Genomic DNA, 24,963 nt, shown 5'->3' with positions numbered 1-24,963 from the left:
ACAAATTTTTGCAAGATAAGGGAGTGAAGGGTTATGGGGAGCGGGCTGGGAAGTGGCTTTGAGCCCAAGATCAGCCATGATCTTATTGAATGGCGAAGCAGGCTCGAGGGGCCAAGTGGCCTATTCCTGCTCCTATTTCTTATGTTCTTATGTAAACTGTTTTGCCCTGCGCCATATCTTGGGTATCTTATTTTTATCTAGAGCCATCCAGGGGAATATGTTGATGCAGGGTACTTGCAGAGTATTGTACTCCGGGGCCTCAGTGTTAAAGCTCTATCTCAAATCTGTGCTTCCATCTAGCAAGGCTCTGCACTGAGAGACTCTCATTGCTAAATTGACCTATCTTCTTGCCCAGGCCTCTGCTGGTCCCGCTCCACAGACACCCAGGGTGTCTGGGCATTTTTTAATGTACACCTGTTCCAAGTGAGGAAGAATTTTGTCTTTGCCTCTGTTTAGTACTTGGTACTGCAGAGTGGTTGAAATTAGTGGCCTGGAGTTTCTGCTCGGTTGTACTGGTTTTTTCAGCGCAATTCACCCAAAATCGGTGAAATCGGCACAACTGATTGTGGAATTTTAAGAGCAAATTACTTTCAGCACAAATCGAGATTCCGCGATCTTTAACGCTGGTTTAAAAAAATCGTGCTAGAAGCCGGCTCCGCCCACAAAACTGGCCACGCCCCCAGATTGAACTAATCACCATGGTGAGTTTCCTCTAATTATGCTCATTTGCAGGCCTTCGAGGAGGCTCTAAAAATTAAGCATGTTTTTAGGTGCAAGGACACTAATAGGCATATTTTAAAAGCTTTTGAATTTAATTTTTTTTAAATTTACTAAGAAACTGATGACTGTACCCCAATATAACTTGCAAATGCTTCTGTATAGTTTTTTTTAAGTCTTAAACTCAGGTTACTCACAGGTGGTGGACACGACACTCTGATTAAAATGCTTATTTTTTGTGATAAACCCATGTTCAGCTGTAATAATCAAACTGCAACAAGTTGCCGCTCTTAAATATATCAGAATATTTTTTAAAGCAAAAGTTTTTATTTTTAAAAATTACGTTCTAAAATGCTGCCCGATTGCGTGTTGGTTCACGGCAGATATTACATCCGGTGATATGCAAATGAGTTTGAGCGGAAACGAGTGAGGAAAAAACACTTCTCAAAACAAGCGCAATTTGTGCCCGGATTGCAGACTGTGCCCAAAGCAGAAACTCTACCCCAGTGTGTGTAACTGTGGATACAGACTCATTCAACTTTACCCCAGTGTGTGTAACTGTGGATATAGACACATTCAACTTTACCCCAGTGTGTGTAACTGTGGATATAGACGCATTCAACTTTACCCCAGTGTGTGTAATTGTGGATATAGATGCATTCAACTTTACCCCAGTGTGTGTAACTGTGGATATAGACACATTGTATGTCACTGCCTCAATATATTGTCGTTCCTAGTTTAATCATGTTCATATTAAGGAAGAAATGTATTGATTGCTGAAGTGCAGAATAGCAGATATACAGTTTTGTTGAAATAACCTCTTTTTTAAATTCTAGATTGCCCCGATAACCTCTTTAGTCAGTTAAAGACCACGTGCTCGAAAGCCATAAAATGTTGCAAAGAAGTTAACATTTCCTTTCTTTCATACGAATCTCAGGTACTTTAAGTATTTTTTGCTGCTAAAAATAATTTCTGTGCTAAATAACTTGTGTTTATTGCAGCACACTCTAAACAAAGCTGTTTTGTTTTTGCTGTTTGGGTGAGAGCAGTGTAGCAACCTTTCACCTTTTACCCAAGAACAGCAGCAAGGCAGTTAGGTTACATACATTGTAAAAACCTCCCTATAGGGCTTACATTAATGCAAATCCACTTGGATTTTCTTATATTTCAGTTAAGACACATTCTACAGATTTGTTGCATATTTGTTCAATTATACCTGCTTATTTGGGTTAAGTATGCATTTGGAAGCACAACACATTCAGCAGAATCACTTAACGAGCTACAGTTATACAGAAAGGCATTAAAGTTCTCATTTGAATGATGCTGCGTTCAAGACTTTGTGTGCCATTAGTTATCCTTTAGCCCTCGAACCTTGTAGAGATACATTCCACTAAACATTTCGGCCTTTTCATTTATTTATATAGCCATTTAATTTTGGCATGATATTTGCTTTCCTGTGCACAAGACTTTTACCTCACTAGATACAGAGTGTACTCAAATCTGTGAACAACTTGTTACTGTCAATGTTGCTACAGTACTTGGTTGGCTAATGGATGAGATCTGATTCTTGTTTCTTGTGATTCCAGGATGCCAAAAAACCATCAAGGCCATGCATAGCTGCCCCATTTTTTTGTTGGCTCTCATTCCCAAAAACCTGCCCTTCCCCACCCCCCTTGGGAAAGACAAGAAAAAACACAAGAAACCTGCAGTCAATTCAGGAATTCTCTGTTCAAAGTTCCTCTCCAATCCCCCAGAAGTGATCAGCTAAGCCCCAGAAGCCCCAAACCCAATAGTTGGTTTCCAGAATAATTAGTTTTGCCTTTCATATTCCGTAATCACCTAATTTTCCAAGAATTTGTCGAACATGTCACTGAGAAGGAAAGGCCATTTTTTTCCCCTTCTGCGGCCAAGCTGACAGAGGCTGGCAAACTCACTCAAAGCAAGAGGCTAAAGTATGAACACTAGCCAAGGTCAGAATTCAAGCTTGGTCTGTCTGTCTTGGTGAAAAGACAAATCTCTAGTGTTTGGGATCCAGAGTTATATATGTCTGATCAGCACAAAGTGATTTGGATGGAAAGGAAGTGTTGACCGCCTCATTAAATTGAGTGGAAGTATTGAGGAGGGAAACAGCAGTTTCCTTAGGGAAATGGCAGTGAGAGCACACACTTAGAAGAGATTGCAATCTAAATTGTGAAAGGAATATGGCTGGATGGCTGTCAATAGTCTTAGTGAGGAAAGCTAAATTTAACATTACAGCAATATATTTTTCATATGTAGAGGATGAGGCCATTGTCGGGCCTTATCCTGGAGCCATCCTTTTAAGATGAGCTGCAGTTAATGACCTAGAATTTGCTGGAGCGGGGCATCTCACGATGAGTGTCGTGAGTTATAAAGTCATAACGGCACAGAAGGAGGCCATTCGGCCCATCGAGTCCGTGCCGGCTCTCTTTTTAGAGCAATCCAGTCAGTCCCATTACCCCGCTCTATCCCCGGAGCCCTGCAAGTTTATTTTCCTAAAGTGCCTATGCAGTCTCCCCTTGAAAACATTGAGTGTCTCCGCTTCCACCACTTCCATCGGCAGCGAGTTCCAGGTCCTCGCCACTCGCTGGGTAAAAAAGTTTTCCCTCACGTTCCCCCCCCCCCCCCCCCTCACCACTCGCTGGGTAAAAAAGTTTCCCCTCCCCCCCCCCCCCCCCCCCCCCCCCATATCTCTTGCCCAAAACCTTAAATCTGTGTCCCCTAGTCCTTGTACCATTGACTAGTGGGAACAGCCTTTCCCGTCTAACCTATCCAAACCCGTCATAATCTTGTACACCTCTGTCAAATCACCCGTCAACCTCCTTTGCTCTAATGAAATTGAGTTGGGGTTTTTTTCATCACCCTTCAGCTCCAATTCATTTTACAGCACAAATCACTGGAACTGAGAGTTGGCAACGGGCATCTGGAACCTTGGTGAACAACGGGGCCAATAGTCTATCTCCTTAACCAATAAGATTTAAGGATAGAGAAAGAAACCGAGCGAAAGATGGAGAGGGAAATCGGGTTAATTCGAGTCAAATTAGATAGAGAGAAATAAGGAGAGGGAAAGAAAGATTGGATTATGAGAGAGAGAGAGAGAGAGAGAGAGAAAAGAGACAAAGGAAAAGTAAGACATTTTTAAATTAAAATTTGATTTTTAAAATACCTCTAGGAACAATTTACTACCTGCAGGAATGAGACTCCACCATGTCAAATTGTTCCCTTTCCGGGCCTCTGAGGTTTAGTGGCGTTGCATAAAATAAATCTCGTCATTAAAGGGATGCTTGCGTTGTGAAATATCAGCCCTAACTTTTTTGCGGCTAGATCAAGTCGTATTTACTGCGCAGATCCAGCAATTTCTTGAAACTCATGGGGAAGTTGACGATGCAATCCCATTTTTGCGAGGCTAGTGGCAGACTCCCGATTCGCAACTCGCGGCATATCTCTTCCTCGCCACAAATTGCTGGTTATTTTACACACTACTAAGGGTGTGCGCCTTTAACTCACCATTATTTTGCCAGCAAATACTGGCCCATTGCTTTCTAAGTAAAGTTACAGAAATCTTGAAGTAACTACCATTTTAAGTACTAAACCTGAACTCTTCTCTCCGCTCTAGCTTGGAATAGCAGCAGTTCAGTGTTTTCAAGGAATTAGAGGCTCACATCATGGCAAAATATTTTGCTGCTTAAATAATTAGGAACATTTGTTGCATCAACATCTCATTTTTGCTGTTTATTTGTGATGTATTCTTTCCTTGTGTTTCACATTTTAGCTGTGGATCCTTTACAACTGTTGCCAAAATAAAATGCTGGCATAAATTGAATATTGCACGATCAGATTCTGAAGTGGTGGGTGGTAACACCACGTTTCACAGGGATCTCGGTTACAATGATCCTATAAATGTTCTTTTCACTTTAATCTCATGGGACATTTAGATGGGGGGGGGGGGCAGTTTTTTGATGTGCCATCAATCTGTCTGCCAACTTGTTTTCTCAAATGAAACATTCAGCGGATTTTTAAAAGGTGCTTTGCCGCACTTCATCCTCTCAGCTTGGGAAGGGAAAGTGACCTATTTATTTCTCTCTCCTAGGTCTCTGCCCAATGACATTCTGGAAGTAGCTATTCAGTAGGGTAATTTTACCCTACAAAGAAAAATTGCCACACAAAATTGGGAGGTGGGGGGAAGGCAATAATTTTTAATTTAACAATCAAAGTTCAGAAAGTAGGACAAGGGCACTTCTAAAAATGGGCATGCTTGAGTGAGCAAACTGCTCTTTTGCTTGACTCTGCACATCATTGGTTTCAAGGGCCTTTTGTTACCTCTAGACTTGACTATTCCAGCGCATTCCTGGCTGGCCCACATTCTACCCTACGTAAACTTGAGGTCATCCAATACTCGGCTGTCCGTGTCCTAACTCGCACCAAGTCCCGTACACCCATCACCTCTGTGCTCGCTGACCTACATTGGCTCCCGGTTAAGCAGCGCCTCGATTTCAAATTTCACATTCTTGTTTTCAAATCCCTCCATGGCCTGGCTCCTTCCTATCTCTGTAATCTCCTTCAGCCCCACAACCCCCCGAGATATCTGCGCTCCTCTAATTCTGCCCTCTTGTGCATCCCTGATTATAATCGTTCAACCATTGGTGGCTGTGCCTTCTGTTGCCTAGGCCCTAAGCTCTGGAATTCCCTGCCTAAACCTCTCTGCCTCGCTACCTCTCTTTCCTCCTTTAAGACGCTCCTGAAAGCCTACTACTTTGACCAAGCTTTTGGTCATCTGCCCTAATTTCTCCTTATGTGCTTGGTGTCAAATTTTTTGTCTTTTAATATTCCTGTGAAGTGCCTTGGGACATTTTACTAGGTTAAAGGCACTATATAAATACAAGTTGTTGTTGTTGTTGAGTTGACAGATGGAAGAATGATTGGCACCAACGGAATTGGAACAATGTGTGCAGCAATGTTCGCTTCCTAAAAGGAAATTCTACTAAATTATAAAGACCAAAGAATGGCTCTTGTGGCTGAAGTACATTTAATTTATAGGAGACAAGTTAAGATGTATTGAAACACAAACTATCTAGGAATAATTGAAATATTATTCACATTAACAATGCTTTTCAAGGATTCTAATGTGTGATTTCCAGTTCTGTGACTGCCTTGTCTGTATAATATTAGTATGGTCCATGAAATGCATTGTGGTTGACCGATATATTATGAAAACAAAGCACTTAGTTTAATGATGTGTGTGAAATTGTGTATCGAGAGATCACAGAATCACAGAATCCCCACAGTGCAGATAGAGGCCATTTCGGCCCATCGAGCCTGCACCGACACATATCTCACCCTATCCCCGTAACCCCACGTATTTAATCCCCCTAACACTAAGGGTCAATTTATCATAGCCAAATCAACCTAACCCGCACATCTTTGGACTGTGGGAGGAAACCGGAGCACCCGGAGGAAACCCACGCAGACACAGGGAGAATGTGCAAACTCCACACAGACAGGTATTGTGAAATCTGCCTGAGGCTGGTATACATGCCAACTGCCCACATTTTCAGGGCAGTGTCTGTTTGTCTGCCTTTATGAACAAAAATCAGCAGCGCTCCTTCCCCCACTCCCAATACAGCTTGTGGTTTTTGCCCTTCAGTGCTGCTTAGAATCATAGAAACATAGAATAGTACAGCACAGAAGGAGAACCATTCGGTCCATCAAGTCTTCACTGGCTCTTTCGAAGAGCAATCCAATTAGTCACACTCACCCGCACTTTCCCCATATCCCTGCTATTTTTTCTTCAAGTATTTATCCAATTCACTTTTGAAGGCTAGTATTGAATCTGTATCCACCACCCTATCAGGCAGTGCATTCCAAATCCAAATCACTCGTTGCATAAAAGTGTCTCTCCTCATGTCACCTCTGGTTCTTCTACCAATCACCTTAAATCTGTGCTCTCTGATTATCAACTCTTCAGCAATTGGAAACAGTTTCTCTTTATTTACTCTATCTAAACCCTTCATGATTTTAAACACCTCTATCAAATCTCCTCTTAGCCTTCTCTGCTCTAAGGAGAACAACCCAATCTTCTCCAGTCTATCCACGTAACTGTAATCCCTCATCCCCAGAACCATTCTAGTAAATCTCTTTGTACCCTCTCCAAACTATTCACATCCTTCCTAAAGTGTGGTGCCCAGAATTGGACACAATACTCCAGCTGGGGCCGAACTAGTGTTTTATATAGGTTTAGCATAACTTCCTGTCTTGTACTCTCTGTCTCTATTTATAAAGCCCAGGATCCCAAATGCTTTATTCACTGCTTTGTTAACCTCTCCTGCCACCTTCAAAGATTTGTGCACAGACACTCCCAGGTGTCTCTGTTCATGCACCCCAATGTTCCTGTTAAGCTGCACAGCCACACAGCGGTATGGAGCTCCCACAGGCCGCTCGCTGGCTTTTCAGTTGTAATAACCACGCGTGAACATTTGAATGGGCTGCGCAGCCACATAATAAGGCCGTGCACCCAAAAGAAAATTACAGGGAACATTGCTTGCACCCTCTTTAAAATTGTACCATTTAGTGTGTATTGTCTCTCCTTATTCTTCCTACCAAAATGTATCCCCTCACAACTTCCTGTGTTGAATTCCACCAGCCATGTGTCCGTCCATTCCACCAGCCTGTCTATGTCCTCTTGACATCTATTACTATCTTCCTCACTGTTTACTACGCTTCCAAGTTTTGTGTATTCTGCAAATTTCAAAATTGTGCCTTGTACCTCTAATTCCAAGTCATTAATGTATATCAAAAAAAAGCAATGGTCCTAGTACTGAACCCTGAGAAACACCACTGTATACCTTCCTCTAGTCTGAAAAACATTCATTAACCACAACTCTCTTTCTGTCCCTTAGCCAATTTTGTTTCTCTGAAAGAAGAGGTAGTTGAGATACTGGATGGGATAAAAATTGATAAAAGAGGAGATACTAGAAAGGCTGGCTGGCTACTTAAAGTAGATATGTCGCCAGGACCGGATGGGATGCATCCTAGGATGCTGAGGGAAGTAAAAGTGGAAATTGCGGAGGTACTGACCATAATTTTCCATGGCAGAATGGATACGAAATTGGCTAAGTGACAGGAAACAGAGTAGTGGTGAACGGTTGTTTTTCGGACTGGAGGAAGGTACACAGTGGGGTTCCCCAGGAGTCAGTACTAGGACCACTGCTTTTCTTGATCTATATTAATGACTTGGACTTGGGTGTACAGGGCACAATTTCGAATTTTGCAGATGAGACAAAACTTGAAAGTATAGTGAACAGTGAGGAGGATAGTGATAGACTTCAAGAGGACATAGACAGGCTGGTGGAATGGGCGGACACGTGGCAGATGAAATTTAACGCAGAAAAGTGCAAAGTGATACATTTTGATAGGAAGAACGAGGAGAGGCAATATAATCTAAAGGGTACAATTCTAAAGGAGGTGCATGAACAGAGAGACCTGGGGGTATATGTGCACAAATCATTGAAGGTGGCAGGGCAGGTTGAGAAAGCGGTTGAAAAAGCATACGGGATACTGGGCTTTATAAATAGAGGCACAGAGTACAAAAATGAGGAAGTTGTGATGAACCTTCATAAAACACTGGTTTGGCTTCAACTGGAGTATTGTGTCCAATTCTGGGCACCACACTTTAGGAAGGATGTGAAGGTGCAGAAAAGATTTACAAGAATGGTTCCAGGAATGAGGGACTTCAGTTACGTGGATAGACTGGAGAAGCTGGGGTTCTCCTTAGAGCAGAGAAGGTTAAGAGGAGATTTGATAGAAGTGTTCAAAATATTGAGGGGTGTAGATAGAGAGAAACTGTTCCCATTGGTGGAAGGGCCGAGAACCAGAGGACACAGATTTAAGGTGATTGGCAGAAGAACCAAAGGCGACATGAGGAAAAACTTTTCACGCAGTGAGTGGCTAGGATATGTAATTCACTGCCTGAAAGGGTGGTGGAGGCAGATTCAATCGTGGCATTCAAAAGGAAAAGAATTTGCAGGGTTATGGGGAATGGGCAGGGGAGTGGGACTAGCTGAAGTGCTCTTGCAGAGAGTTGGCATGGGCCAAATGGCCTCCTTCTGTGCTGTAACCATTCTATGATTCTATGCTGCTACTGCCCCTTTTATCCCATGGACTTCAATTTTGCTAACAAGCCTAATATGTGATACTTTATCAAACGCCTTTTGAAATTCCATATACGCAACATCAACTGCACTGCTCTCATCCACCCTCTCTGTTACTTCATCAAAAAACTCAAATCAAATTAATCAAACATGATTTGCCCTTAACAAATCTGTGCTGACTCTCCTTTATTAGTCCATGCTTGTCCGAGTGGATGTTAATTTTCTCCTGGATTATTGTTTCTAAAAGCTTCCCCATCACCAACGTTAAACTGACTGGTCTGTAATTGCCAGGTTTATCCTTCTCCCCTTTTTTGAACAAGGGTGTAACCGTTGCAATCTTCCAGTCCTTTTGAGACTGCCCCTGTATCTAAGGAGGATTGGAAGATTGTGGTCAGCACCTCTGCAATTTTTACCCTTCCCTGAGAAACCTAGGATGCATCCCATCCGGACTGGGTGACTCATCCACTTTATGTACTGCCGGCCATTCTAGTACCTCCTCTGTCAATTTTTATCTCATCCAGTATCCTGACAACCACCTCATTTACCATAGCTTTGGCAAAGTCATCTTCCTTGGTAAATCTTTCTCTACATTATCCTGGGCACATTGCCAAATGTTTACCTGGATATCTGGGCGAGTGAAAATACTTTTACAGTCATAGGGATTTGGGACTCGCCTATGAGAGTAATCAAAAAGATGGAAGCCAAAAAATCTAGATTAAGAGTAGAAAATATGTAAAAATGTTAGTGCAGGATTTGCTGCTTCTGAAACTGTGTTGGCTGCCACTTATATATGTTATGCGCTCACGTGTGACCACTAAATTTGTTCCTAGTGATCAATTCAGTTATTTTGCCAGTTGTTGATGAAAGACTAATGGGTCTGTAATTATTGGGGTAGTTTTATTGTCTGTCTTGAAAATAAGTGCCACATTGGCTTAATTTCAATTGAATGGGACCTCCCCCGTATTTATTGAGTCCTCCATGCTGACTGTTAGCACTTCATAGAATCATGCCAAGTCTCACTTAGCATCCTTTGGTATATAGCATCCAGCCTTGGACATGTATTGGATTTTAGCCCCTAAATCTTGGATGTCTATGCAAGTGATATCAAAATCATTAGGCGTACCTGTTAACATTTATTTTTCTTCCACCCTCAACCAGGTGTTCACCTTTGACATTCCTGACGCATTTCACTCTATTTATAGTCCAACATCAACAGATAAAAATAACACAATGGAGATGGTGGCTGAGAAAATTGTGACACTGTGTGCAACTTTGGATGAAAATCCTGGAGTGCGATATAGAAAGGAGCGTGGAAATGATTACAGGTCCATTTTGACTTTTTTTTAAAGGAGTGTAGATGAACTCTTTGTTCTCCTTGATTTAATAGCCAATGAATGAATGAATTGCACTATCAAAATTTAGTTTCCAGTGTCTTTTTGGTGTGTGATGGTGACTCCATAATCTATTCTATGACTACACATTTAATTTGGACTACCTGAAACCAGCAAAGTTCTAATGCAACAACTTGATTTAAATTATGTTATATAGTTTCACTTCATCGCTCTGATTCCCAATGGCTCTTAGTAAATTTCTTGCCCTATGTGCAGTTGAGTCATATAAAGGAGGTCAATGGTTCTATTACCCTCTCAAACAGGGCAATTGCTGTAATTGGCCTCCGAATCCCTGGCCTAGGAGGGGGGAAATTGGCTCGAGTGCCTGCCTGCTCCTGTTTGCATGTGTGGACATTGGATAAGGACAGGATCAGGTTTCCTGTGAATGCCCCCTCTGAGTGAACGGCCTGCCAACACTCGCTCCCTGTCTAGGTTCACAGATGAAGAATGGCCACTTATGCAAGGTACAGTACAGGAAACTCTTTGGTATCTGGTACCGGGATGGTGCCGGTTGATTAAAAATTCTGGATGACAGAGAGGGTTATCTACCGAGGCTATTTTTAACAAACAAAAATAAAAAAAATCAAGAAATGTGCAGTATACAGTAATTGGGTACTCACCTACAGAATGTTGTGTTAAATGGATGGTGGAAGATGCTTGATTAAGTACAGTACTGCCAGTTGAGGGTAATCCATAACTCTTTAATTACTTAACAGTCAAACAAAACTTATACAGACAGTATACAGTACTGTAGTTGACTGTACACTTATTCCAAGTCAGCTGGTTCATCAGGAATATCCATGCCAGCTGGGTCATCAGGATCATGCACTTCAACAGATTCTTCAGGCACTTCCACTGCTTCAACTCTTTTGGAAGCTTTCTTAAACATGTCCCGAATGTCTGCTTGCGCAACCCTTTGCCCCTACCCAAGCACTGAATCCTGTTGCAAGAGATGCAGATCATCATCATAATAAAGCAAGTCGGCTTCCTTCCATTCTGAACCACCAACAGCGCCAAGAAGCCGCATAGTGGCAGTTTGGAGAACTACCCCCACTGACTAACTCGGCCACCGCGGAAGACTCTGACTCGGCAACATTTCCAGTTATTGAGGTGTTGTTTTCGGAGTATGAATTTTGCCGTTTAATAGAGAATTCCGGATATTTAGGTGCCGTTTAAACGAGAGTTTCCTGTAGTGTGTCTGGGTTCTGTGGAAGCATACCCCAGCATGAGTCAGCATCTTCAGGAGGGGAGATAATTGGAGAATAAAGGAAAAGATTCTTTGGTACTAACATTGTGTTAACACCCAAAAATCATCTTGGGAAACGTTGCTGTGTGGCAGGATGTGGGTGTGTACTTAGAATGCACTGCACTCACTTCTTGTCTCTGTCATGTGGAGGCTCTGCCCTTTCCCATAGGGAAGGGGGAAAATCCGAGGGCAAGTTACCTACCCATGCCATTTATACATGCAGGCAGGTGGCTCAAGAGTAGCATCGCCGAGACTCGAACAAATTATCCATTTTGTCAGCCAGGGAATTGCCTCGTGAAGAAAATGACTAAAAGGAGCTACTTAAAATGGGGCGAACTGTACATTCTCCACTGCACAAAAATTGTACGGCTCTGTTGCTAAGTACAGTACACAGACTGCATTGTGACCTGTGCAAACCGAACCTTGGCCCACCTTGGTGTGTGTGATTCAACTGTACATAGGGCAACAAACTTGCTAACAGCCATTGGGAACCAAAGTACCCTTTAACCATGTAAAGGAGATAGAAAGAAAAACTTTTATTAAGAAAGGTAGCTAATTGGGAGGTACATCAATTACCAGAAATTAGGTGTGTACTTTCTACTGAATATTTTTGGGTGTAGCATTCTACTCATGGTTTATCATCTTTTAACAGAACTAATGTAGCTGTAAATTTGAACATTTGTTGCCAGAATTGCAAATTTAACTGTTACACAGTTTCATTATGTGTAATACCTGTAGTTAGGTAACTTTCTTACTAAAAGATTGAACTTTAAAACTTGTTTTGTACATGCTGTTGTTGCAGTTATTTTCTAATAGAACAGGGATTGTAATCTACTGTTTGACTTGGTTCCTATTTGTTGACCGCAGATTGTTAGTTCACAAGATAAACATGGATGAGGAAGAACATAAGAACATGAGAAATACGAGTAGGCCAATCGGCCCCTCGAGCCTGCTCCACCATTCAATAAGATCATGGCTGATCTGATCCTAACCTCAAATCTTCTATCACTCTCCATCCCACCCGAACCCATGTGATCTCCCGGGAGAGGCGAAAAACCAGCTTAAAAAATCCAATGGCCAATTTGGGAGAAAAAATCTGGGAAATTCCTCTCCGACCCATCTAGGCGATCGAAACTCGTCCAGGAGATCACTCTGTCCCTATATTTTCTACAGTACTTACCTTCTGTAAAGGCGATCTCCACCCCAGCCAGGAACAGGAATAAAACCATCTCCTGAAATCGAACACAGAGTTAGAACACAAGAAGAAGGAGCAGAACCAGGCTACACGGCCCCTGGGCCCGCTCCACTACCCACAGGGCCATGACCATTCCGAACCTAGACTCATGTCCAATTTCCTGCCCGCTCCCCGTAACCCTTAATTCCCTTTACTTCTAGGAAACTATCTATTTCTGTTTTAAATTTATTTAATGATGTAGCTTCCACAGCTTTCTGGGACAGCAAATTCCACAAACCTACCACCCTCTGAGTGAAGAAGTTTCTCCTCATCTCAGTTTTGAAAGAGCAGCCCCTTAGTTCTAGTTTCACCCATCATTGGGAACATCCTCACCGCAGCCACCCGATCAAGCCCCTTCACAATCTTATATGTTTCAATAAGATCGCCTCTCATTCTTCTGAACTCCAATGAGTAGAGTCCCAATCTACTCAATCTCTCCTCATATGTCAACCCCCTCATCCCCGGGATTAACCGAGTGAACCTTCTTTGTACTGCCTCGAGAGCAAGTATGTCTTTTCTTAAGTATGGACACCAAAACTGTATGCAGTATTCCAGGTGCGGTCTCACCAATACCTTGTACAACTGCAGCAATACCTCCCTGTTTTTATATTCTATCCCCCTAGCAATAAAAGCCAACATTCCATTGGCCTTCTTGATCACCTGCTGCACCTGCATACTAACTTTTTGAGTTTTGTGCACCAGGACCCCCAGATCCCTTTGTACTACAGTACTTTCCAGTTTCTTGCCATTAAGATAATAACTTGTTCTATGATTTTTCCTGCCAAAGTGCATAACCTCACACTTTCCAGTATTGTATTCCATCTGCCAAATCTCTGCCCACTTACTTAGCCTGTCTATGTCCCGTTGCAGGTTTTTTATGTCTTCCTCACTCACTACTTTCCCTCCCATCTTTGTATCATCTGCAAACTTTGATATGTTACACTCGGTCCCCTCCTCCAAATCATTAATATAGATTGTAAAGAGTTGGGGACCCAGCACTGACCCCTGCGGAACACCACTAGTTACTAATTGCCAGTCTGCGAATGAACCATTTATCCCAACTCTCTGCTTTCTGTTAGAGAGCCAATCCTCCACCCACGCCAGAATATTACCCCCAATCCTGTGATTTTTTTATCTTGAGCAGTAATCTTTTGTGTGGCACCTTGTCAAATGCCTTTTGGAAGTCTAAATACACTACGTCTACTGGTTCTCCTTTATCCACCCTGTATGTTACTTCCTCAAAGAACTCAAGCAAATTTGTCAAACATTACTTCCCCTTCATGAAACCATGCCCAGTTTGTCCTATTAAATTATGTTTATCCAAATGTCCCGTTACTGTCTCCTTAATAATGGACTCGACATTTTACCAACCACAGATGTTAGGCTAACAGGTCTATAGTTTCCAGCCTTCTGCCTACTACCCTTTTTAAATAAGGGTGTTACATTAGCAGTTTTCCAATCTGCCGGGACCTTTGCTGAGTCCAGGGAGTTTTGGAAAATTACCAATGCATCCACAATCCCTACCGCCACTTCCCTCAAGACCCTAGGATGTAAGCCATCAGATCCAGGGGATTTATCCGGCTTAAGTCCCATTATTTTACCAAGTACCACTTCCTTAGTGATTTTAATCGTATTTAGCTCCTCTCCCCCTAGAGCCCCGTGTTTGTCCAGTGTTGGGATATTCTTAGTGTCCTCTACTGTAAAGACTGAGACAAAATATTTGTTCAGCGTTTTTGCCATCTCCATGTTTCCCACCATTAATTTCCCAGTCTCATCCTCTAAGGGACCAACATTTACTTTAGCCACCCTGTTTCTTTTTATATAACTATAGAAACTTTTGCTATCCGTTTTTATATTTTTTGCTAATTTACTTTCATAATCTATCTTCTCTTTCGTAATCAATCTTTTAGTTATTTTTTGCTATCTTTTAAAGACTTCCCAATCTTCTATCCTCCCACTAGATTTGGCTACCTTATATGCCCTTGTTTTTAGTCGGATACTATCCTTAATTACTTTACTTAGCCACGGATGGCTAGCTTTTCTTTTACACCCCTTTTTCCTCAGTGGAATATATATTTTTTGGAAGTTGTAAAATAACTCCTTAAATGTACACCACTGATCATGTACTGTCTTATCCTTTAATCTATTTTCCCAGTCCACTCTAATCAATTCTGCTCTCATACCTTCATAGTCTCCTTTATTCAAGCTCAGCACGCTTGTTTGAGATCCAACCTTCTCACCCTCTAATTGAATATGGAATTCAACCATGTTATGGTCACTCATTCCAAGGGGATCCTTTACTAGGACATTTTTAATTAATCCTGTCTCATTACACAGGACCAAATCTAAGGTTGCTTGCCCCCTGGTCGGTTCAGTTACATACTGCTCAAGAAACCCATCCCTAATACACTCAATGAACTCATCCTCAAGGCTGCTCTGCCCAATTTGATTTGTCCAGATAATATGATAGTTAAAATCCCCCATAATTATAGATGTTCCCTTATTACAAGCCTCCACTATTTCCTGATTAATACTCCGTCCAACAGAGTTGCAACTGTTCGGAGGCCTATAGACTACGCCCACTAGTGTTTTTTTCCCCTTATTATTCCTTATCTCCACCCAAACTGTTTCACTATCCTGCTCCTTTGACCCAATATCATTTCTCTATTAGTGATTCCTTCCTTTATTAACATAGCCACCCCACCTCCCCTTCCTTCCTGCCTGTCATTCCTGATTGTTAAATACCCTGGTATGTTTAATTCCCAGTCATGGTCACCCTGCAGCCATGTTTCTGTAATGGCCACAAGATCATACCCATATGTAGTTATTTGTGCCGTTAACTCATTCATTTTGTTACGAATGCTATGTGCATTCAGATAAAGAACTTTCAAATATGTTTTGTGACACTTAGTTCCTGTTTTTTCCCCTTTTATTACTTTACCTTTTACTCTACCTTCTGTCTCTTCCTGACACGTTCTGTTTTTTAATTCCCCCACTGCTACCTAAGTCTATGACCTTCTCCGTTGTCATTTCTATTATTTGCTCTCTAGAAACCGCCCCCCCACTAATTAGTTTAAAGCCCTCTCTACAGCCCTAGTTATATGATTCGCCAGGACTCTAGTCCCAGCACTGGCCAAGTGGAGTCCGTCCCAATGGAACAGCTCCCTCCTGTCCCAGTACTGGTGCCAGTGTCCCAAGAAGCAAAACCCATTTCTCCCACACCAGCCTTTGAGCCACGCATTTAACTCTTTAATTTTATTTATCCTAGCCAAATTCGCTCGTGGCTCAGGTAATAACCCAGAGATTATTACCCTTGAGGTTCTGTTTTTTAATTTCACCCCTAGCTGCTCATACTCCTTTAACAGAACCTTCTTCCTTGTCCTATCTACGTCGTTTGTACCAACATGGACCACGACAACTGGATCCTCCCCCTCCCACTCCAAGTTTCTTCCAGCCCAGAAGAGATGTCCTTAACCCTGGCACCGGGCAGGCAACACAGCCTTCGGGACTCCCGCTCTTGACTGCAGAGAACCCTATCTATCCCCCTAATGATACTATCCCCTACCACTACAACATTTCTTTTTACCCCCTCCACTTGAATGGCCCCCTGTACCACGGTGCTGTGGCCAGGTTGCTCATCCTCCCTGCAGTCCCCGCTCCCGCCCTCACAGGGAGTAAAAACCTCAATCCTGCTTGACAAGAGCAAGGGCTGCGGCTCCTTCAACACTACCTCCTGGATCCCTGTACCTGCCTCACTCATAGTCACACCGTCCTGTCCCTGACCACGGACTACATCTGCAGTAATTAATTTCATAGGTGTGACCATCTCCTGAAACACTGAGTCCAGGAACTTCTCCCCCTCCCTGATGTGTCGCAGTGTCTGAAGCTCGGTCTCAAGCTCTTTAACATGGAGCTTGAGTTCCTCTAGCAGCAAACACTTATTGCAAATGTAATCACCGTCAGCCTCAATGGGGTCCACCAGCTCCCACATTTTGCAACCGTGACACATCACCTGTTCACCCATATCTATGTAATTAATTCAATTTCTTATTATTAGTTATGAAGACCCTCTGCCCCGATATAGATGATAATATTACACCACTATTTAATAGGACTTACCAACTTAAAGGTATAGAAGAGAAGGAAGAGGACCTACCAACCAGCTGATCACCAACCTCCCTCGTGAATGCTGTCTGGGGGACCTGTCTGGTTGAATTGTCTCGCTGCTCCGCTTCCGCAGTGTTGGATTAGCCTGAGAGAGGGAAGCAAAACAGAGCAAAAAGCACCCCCTCACCTCCCACTTGCCCGAACTCTGCCACTTACCAAACTCTACTTACACTCAATGCGACTTGCACTCAGCCTACCGCACTAAGCCCGCCCCTTTTTATACCCGGATTCTACTTCCGGTTTAAACTCCCCAACAGCTTAATTTACTTTTTTTTTTAAAATAAATTAAAAAAAATTAAACTTGCTTCAAATAATTAACTTTTTTACTCACTAAAATTCAGTAAATGCACTTAAAAGACTTTTTCTGCCACTTACCAAACTCTGCTTAAACTCAATGCGATTTGCACTTCAGGTCATCTTAATTCATGCATCTAAAATGACCCTCATTTGTTGAGCACAAATTGTAAATGAACAACTGATCCCACCTCCACCCAAATCCTGTGTAAATGCAAAAGGGCATTCCGTGGTGGTGGGAAATGGGTGGTAGCGGATCTGTTGCCCATTATACACCCTGCCTCATTTTCCTTTCCAATTAGTGGAAGGGAAAATCGGGCAGGGTGTATGACGGGCAGCCGATCCATTAGAGGTTGTTTTCTGCCGTCACTGAAAGCTAAAATCGGTCCTAAGAATGACTAAGAATATCGAAAAACTGAATTAAAATCTAAACACAGGTTGGTCTCCAAATTTGCAGACGACACAAAGCTGGGTGGGCATGTGTGCTGTGAGGAGGATGCAGTGAAACTACAGGATGATTTGGACAGGTTGGGTGATTGGGCAGAAGCATGGCAGATGCAATATAATGTGGATAAATGTGAGGTTATCCACTTTGGTGGCAAAAACAGGAAGGCAGATTATTATCTGAATGGCAATAGATTGGGGGAAGGGGAAGTGCAACGAGACCTGGGTGTCCTTGTGCACCAGCCGCTGAAGGTAAGCATGCAGGTGCAGCAGGCAGTTAAGAAGGCAAATGGTATGTTGGCCTTCGTAGCGAGAGGCTTTGAGTACAGGAACAGGGATGTCTTGCTGCAGTTGTACAGGGCCTTGGTGAGACCGCACCTTGAGTATTGTGTGCAGTTTTGGTCACCTTACCTGAGGAAGGACGTTCCTGCCGTGGAGGGAGTGCAGCGAAGATTCACCAGGCTGATACCTGGGATGGCATAAATGACATATGAGGAGAGAGTGGGTCGATTGGGCTTGTACTCGCTGGAGTTTAGAAGAATGAGAGGGGATCTCATTGAAACTTATAAAATTCTGACAGGACTGGACAGACTAGATGCAGGAAGGATGTTTCCGATGGTCGGGGAGTCCAGAACCAGGGGTCACAGTCTAAGGATAAAGGGTATGCCATTTAGGACAGAAATGAGGAGGAGTTTCTTCACCCAGAGAGTGGTGAACCTGTGGAATTCTCTACCACAGAAGGCAGTAGATGCCAATTCATTAAATATATTCAAGAAGGAGTTGGATATATTTCTTAAGGCTAAAGGGATCAAGGGGTATGGGGAGAAAGCAGGGACCAGGTACTGAATTTGGATGATCAGCCATGATCACATTGAATGGCGGAGCAGGCTCGAGGGGCCGAATGGCCTACTCCTGCTCCTATCTTCTATGTCTATGGTCTGCATTTGAAAAATTATAACTTGGTTATAATTGGACAGAACATTACTTATGAAGGCTCATACCCAAAATATGGTATTTTTCTTTCTGATTCTGACTGACTTGCTGTCCATCATCAGCATTTTCTGTATTTATTTAAGGTTTCGCATCGTTTGACTCCTCCGTTGGTTGTGTCATCTGCAGCTGTTTTCTTCTGCAGTCTTATTTTATGCGTTGGCATTATTTTGGAATTAAGGTGTTGCAGGCCATGGAGTCATGGAGCACAGAAAGAGGCCCATCGTGTCCGCGCCGGCCATCAAGCCCTATCTATTCTAATCCCATTTTCCAGCACTTGGTCCGTAGCCTTGTATGCTATGGCATTTCAAGTGCTCATCTAAATGCTTCTTGAATGTTGTGAGGGTTCGTGTCTCTACCACCCTTTCAGGCAGTGAGTTCCAGATGCCAACCACTCTCTGGGTGAAAAAGTTTTTCCTCAAATCCCCTCTAAACCTCCTGCCCCTTATCTTGAAACTATGCCCCCTGGTTATTGACCCCTCTACTAAGGGTAAAGGTTCCTTTCCATCTACTCCCCTCATAATTTTGTACACCTCAATCAGGTCCCCCCTCAGCCTTCTCTGCTCTAAGGAAAACAACCCCAGCCTGTCCAGTCTCTCTTCATAGCTGAAGCGCTCCAGCCCAGGTAACATCCTGGTGAATCTCCTCTGCACCCTCTCCAATGCAATCACATCCTTCCTATAGTGTGGCGACCAGAACTGCACACAGTATTCTAGTTGTGACCAAACTAGCGTTTTGTACAGCTCCATCATAACCTCCCTACTCTTATATTCTATGCCTCGGCTAATGAAAGCAAGTATCCCATATGCCTTCTTAACCACCTTATCTACCTGTCCTGTTGCCTTCATGGATCTATGTACATGCACACCAAGGTCCCTCTGATCCTCTGTCCTTCCGAGGGTCCGACCATTCATTGTGTATTCCCTTGCCTTGTTAGTCCTCCCGAAATGCATCACCTCACACTTCTCAGGGTTAAATTCCATTTGCCACTGTTCTGCCCATCTAACCAACCCGTCTATATCGTCCTGTAGCCTGAGACTTCCCTCCTCGCTATTTACCACTCCACCAATTTTCGTGTCATCTGCGAACTTACTGATCATACCTCCTACATTCATATCTAAATCATTAATGGTGGTGGCTGAGAGTTATTTGCCCAATGAGAACCGATTAATAAAAGATGAAATTTTATTAATAATTTGTTTCTAATGATATGCAAGCTTCTGTGGTGACTTCTACTTCGTGAATAATTTCTGTCACGGTAGAAAGATGAAATGGATCAGAATTTTCTTTCTCTTCCATCCTAATATTTTTGTTGTTGTATCCAGGGCCACTGAAAATAATGCAGAGATTCTGGCACATCGGGTAGAGGAAAAGCTGGCAGAACATTACAAAATAGATGAGCAATGCAATATAAAGGTAGGAAATGTGTAGAACTTAACTTTTAGATTGAATCACAATTTATTTTCAATTGCTCAATTTGATGCAAGAATGCTGAGGCAAGCTAATTGGTTGATTGTCTCTTGCGACATATCAGCCCCCTTGCATGCAGTTGTGCAGCCTGGTGTCATTGTAGCAGCTTTGGATCGGATGGGCCTTTGGTGCTCTGTGGGCTGAGCTCGCCACTGAGATTGGGGCTACCACAGCATTAGTGTGGCGTGGCTCCACAACTGTTGCCTAACCCCAAACTTACTTTGTCTTAGCTGTAGATGAGATGTAATATACCCCATCGTTCAGATCTCTCTCCAGCAGAACCACAAACGGTATATGCATAAACATGCCTGCTTCTTCCACACCCTATCATGAGTGACATCCTAGCCGTACTTTGGCCAGCAGTACACCAACTGATCTGATGGGAATGTGAATGCAGGCTGTCGTACTCTCTAGGTGCCACTTGTTCCGCGTTAAATATGGTTGTGCTAGTGTGACATAGGACAAAGTGTAATAGAGCTGATCAGGACACGAGACTGGATGGTATACAGACTCTCACAATGAGTCCTGTACTAAAGCAGTTTGAAATTTAAGTGTGTGGGGGCGGGGGGTGTGGTTGGGGGTACTTGTTGATTATTTACCTGCATGAGCATTTATATTGTATGTTAATAACTATTTTGTGGCGTGTAATATTTCAGGGAAAAACACAGTCACAGCTTTTGATAATTGACCGTGGCTTTGATCCAGTGTCGACGATCTTGCATGAGCTAACCTTTCAGGCCATGGTATATGACCTAGTTCCAATTGAAAATGAGGTTTATAGGTAAGAACTGTAGAATATTTTGAATACAGTACTGCTCTGATGCAAATATCTCGGGGGGAGGGTGGAGCCACAAAATAATTGTTAGGAAAATATTACAGCCTGGAGTTTCCGCTAGGAGCGGAATCAGGAAAATGCGTCCAGAATGTGCTGGACACTGCGCCGGTTTTGTCGAGGTGAAGTCACATCCACGCTTTTGCTCAAACCCTTTTGCATAAGCCTGAATGTAAAATCTCGCATGAATCGGCACAACTCAATCTGAAAATTTGTTCAAATTATTGCTGCAGCTGAAGAACCAGGCAATCTGTGGTTTCATTTGACTGCTGGTCGCCGGTCTTCTGTACCAAGGGCAAATCAATTGACTGAATTTGAACTCATTTAAACTGAATTTAAAGTCATTGTAACATCAATATGAGAAACAGACCTGAGTGAAGCTTCAATTGACTGCTGGACACTGCAGCTGTAGGTGATCAATGATTGACTAATGTGGCCACAAATGCCTGTGCGCCCGAAATTCTGACGCAATGTGATGAACACCCCCGAACGAGCGCAGTCGGTGGAAGCTCGCCTTGCCGACCTGGGGGCATGGTCAGTTTTGTGAGCAGGGACTGCATCAGGCGAATTGGCTTTTGAACCAGTGTAAAAGTTTGCGGAAACTCGAGTGTAAGTGGTTATGACTTGTACTTTTTACAAGTATGTATAAAGGAAGACAGTAGCAAAAGTAAGTGTTTGTCCCTTAGAGGCTGAGACAGGTGAAATTATAATGGGGAATAAGGAAATGGCTGAGACTTTAAAAAATATTTTGTATTGGTCTTCACAGTAGAAAACACAAAAAGCATACCAAAAGTAGTGGGGAACCAAGGGGCTAACAAGAGTGAGAAACTCCTTATCTGAGAAAGGACATGCATGCCTTAGAGGCAGTGCAACGAAGGTTCACTAGATTGATCCCTGGGATGAGAGGGTTGTCCTATGAGGAGAGATTGAGTAAATTGGGCCTGTACTCTCGAGTTCAGAAGAATGAGAGCTGATCTCATTGAAACATAGAAGATTCTGAGGGGGATTGACAGGGTAGATGCTGAGAGGCTGTTTTCCCCTGGCTGGAGTCTAGAACTAGGGGGCATAGTCTCCGGATAAGGTTTCGGCCATTTAAGAGTGAGATGAGGAGGAATTTCTTTACTCGGAGGGTTGTGAATCTTTGGAATTCTCTACCACAAAGGGCTGTGGATGCTTGAGTCATTGAGCAAATTCAAGGCTGATCGATAGATTTTTGGGCTCTAGGGGAATCAAGGGATATGGGGATCGGGCGGGAAAGTGGAGTTGAGGTCGAAGATCAGCCATGATCATCTTGAATGGTGGAGCAGGCTCGAGGGGCTGTATGGCCTACTCCTGCTCCTAATTCTTTTGTTCTTATGGGCGTAACTCGTTTTAAATTTTGCAATCTTTTGCGCTATTTCAGTCGATTCTGCCCAGATTACACTGATATCTCGGCGGAAAACATGCGGAAACTCCAGGCCTACCAATTTTCCTGGCTCCCCCCGTCAATGTGTTGACTTTTGCTGAACTATGGTGCATTTAGGTTTGAGTTTTACTCTTATCATCAATTCCGTTCAAAAGTTTTTCCTGGTCAAAAATAAAACGCAGGTGTTTGTTGTCAGAAAGCCTCCGATCTAATCATGAAAAGAACAAATAAAACCTTTTAAAGTAAATAAACAAACTGTCTTCACAAAGTATAATGCTAAAAGGAGCTGGCATTGGTTTCTTCCTCAGCACCTCCTCTGCCATAAAACCTTGTTTCACTGTCTGAATGTGACGCATGCACTGAACCTATGTTAAATGCCAGTGTTACCTGTTGGCTCAGAGAGATGAAGTACTTCTTGCATCAGTGAGAAGTTGCAGCGTGTCACTGTTGATGTTTTTGGGTTAAACAGGTTTATTTGTAATTTTGGACTTCATATTCTGGGGTAGTGGGTAATTATGGGGTTTAAAGCATAAAATCACAAGGCTTATTCCTATGTCATCCTTGGTCATGAAGGTTGGCAGTTAGGTGATCACGTCAGATTTCACAACTGAGTCTGATTCTTTCCTCACCTGACCTCTATCATAGGCAGCTATGCACTGGTAAACTTGCTGATTGATTGGGTGAGTGTGGTTCTCTGAATTAAAATGCCATAAATTTTTATTCTGTGATAAAGGAATGACATTAAATCCTGTTTTTGTTTTACTTTTAATAGGTATCAAACAAAGGATGAATCCACATCCAAAGAGGCTCTTTTGGATGAGGATGACGAACTCTGGGTAAAATTGCGGCATTTACATATTGCCGAAGTTGTCGAGTATGTATAAACCTCTTCTATTACGACTTTGAAATATTAAAACATTGCAAATGTTTTCTTTCTTCATGGTCGATACCAGATGTAAAATGTGTCTGAATATCAGTACCCTTTGAGAGCTGATTGCCACCAGTGGTGTGTTGGAGCTGTCTGACATAAAGCTCCATGGTACTATTTAGCCAAGGCTTTTGCTGTGATACTGTTCATAATTTGTGAAGGAAGTACATGTAGCAAAATATCATCGCAAAATTTGGTTTTGGACAAAATAAACTTGGAAAAAACAGCCAATATAAGTTAAACAGAACTACTTCCAGCAGCGATCCCCTATGTTACGGTTTGTGCTGTAAGTTGAATATGTGTATTTGTGTAATATATAAATGCCATGAAATAAAGCAACTATCAGATAGTGTAATGGGAACGGCTCACCGAACTGCAGTTTAGTGCACCATAATTTCTGGCGATCCCCAATTCTTGTAATTCCCTCAGTGGCAGAGAACCTCTTTTGTAATGATATCACTTGCTCCTGTGCACTTTTCATGATATTCTATAAGGCAGGCTTAGATTTGTCGATGAGCTTAATTTGAAACTTTAAAGATTTGCCATCAGGAGTTTTTAAACTTGCATATTTATATTTTAATAATATACCGTCAACAAAAGCACACAGTCTGGGTTTGTGTACATTTTTAATTTGGTATCTTGCACCTAATGTGTCCGTCACACACTAGACGTAGTTGTTTGCAAATTTTGGGGGGGAAATAAAGAAAGCTAGTCATTGAACTGGGACCTGAAACATGCTTTCCAGTTCTGCAAAGTTCCCTCACCAAATAATTAAGCCCCAATTAACCTGAAGCTTTATTTACTTGACAACAATTAGACATTGATGCCTTAAAGGGGCACAGCATACCGTAGTAGCAGAATAATACATTGCCCATTTTATTATACAGGAAACTTTCTGATATCCGGCACTGACTGGACCGAGCTGGTGCCGTACCATCAAAAGTGCCGGACATACCAGCGTTAATGTTGAAACATACGGAACTGAAAAGCTCTGTGAATCAACAAACCCTTAGCAACAGCTTCAAAACAGTCGGCTGCAGCTGCAAGCGTCTCTAGCTGAAGCTGTTGCTATAGCTACAGACCTTGCAATGCCTGACTGGGGGGGGAAAAAAAGCAATGAGAACTTAAAAAAAACTTATAGAAAACGGCTCCTGATTTTTGCCGTTGGATCGAGTATTCCGGACATATAACCTCCGGATAAACCAAAGTTTCCTGTATAACACTCCTATCCCACTAAATAGCATATCATCTGACTTACTATGAGCAATACCACAGGAGATCTGGCGTTCTTTTAAAACCCATGGAAAGGGGCTGGAGCAACAACACACTGGTAGGCCATGGTTTTCTGCTCAGAGTCTTCACATTGTGACTTCCCAAATGCTGTTGTCATGTCAGGTGGAAGATAGGCACTTTGTCACAGAGATGTAAAGAAAAATTAGAGGGAGAGCCACCCTGGAGTTATGCATATTAGGGTAAATCATATCTATAATTGGTGAAGGACTTAGAGATGGTTGCCTTTGTGGACCAGAGAGGATTGTAAATATTAATGTAAGACAAAACTACTTCAGTTTAAACAATCTACAATAAAAATGGTGCAGTATAGCGCAGTGTGCTTTTTGGGAGGAAGGGAGCGAGAGAAACACAAGTTTGATTTATTCCTCTCTCTCCTCCACCCCCCAT

At 42.6% G+C, this 24,963-nt stretch overlaps 1 protein-coding gene across 2 annotated transcripts in view; it reads left to right on the top strand.

Annotated features, from left to right (window-relative positions):
* Positions 1–24,963, top strand: part of stxbp3 (syntaxin binding protein 3) — a 107,333-nt gene that overhangs the window by 54,401 nt on the left and 27,969 nt on the right. For both annotated transcript variants that reach the window (XM_085982438.1, XM_085982437.1), the window contains exons 6-10: positions 1,554–1,654; positions 10,041–10,207; positions 19,974–20,064; positions 20,775–20,899; positions 23,128–23,229. In XM_085982438.1, coding sequence (XP_085838564.1) covers positions 1,554–1,654; positions 10,041–10,207; positions 19,974–20,064; positions 20,775–20,899; positions 23,128–23,229 — 586 coding nt within the window. The remainder of the gene's footprint in view (positions 1–1,553; positions 1,655–10,040; positions 10,208–19,973; positions 20,065–20,774; positions 20,900–23,127; positions 23,230–24,963) is intronic.

Source organism: Somniosus microcephalus, chromosome 3 (genome assembly GCF_052327205.1).
Source record: "Somniosus microcephalus isolate GS21.2 chromosome 3, FLI_Smic_1.0, whole genome shotgun sequence".
NCBI lineage: Eukaryota > Metazoa > Chordata > Chondrichthyes > Squaliformes > Somniosidae > Somniosus > Somniosus microcephalus.
Note: the sequence above shows the minus strand (reverse complement) of the source record. Positions and strands in the feature narration are given on the sequence as shown.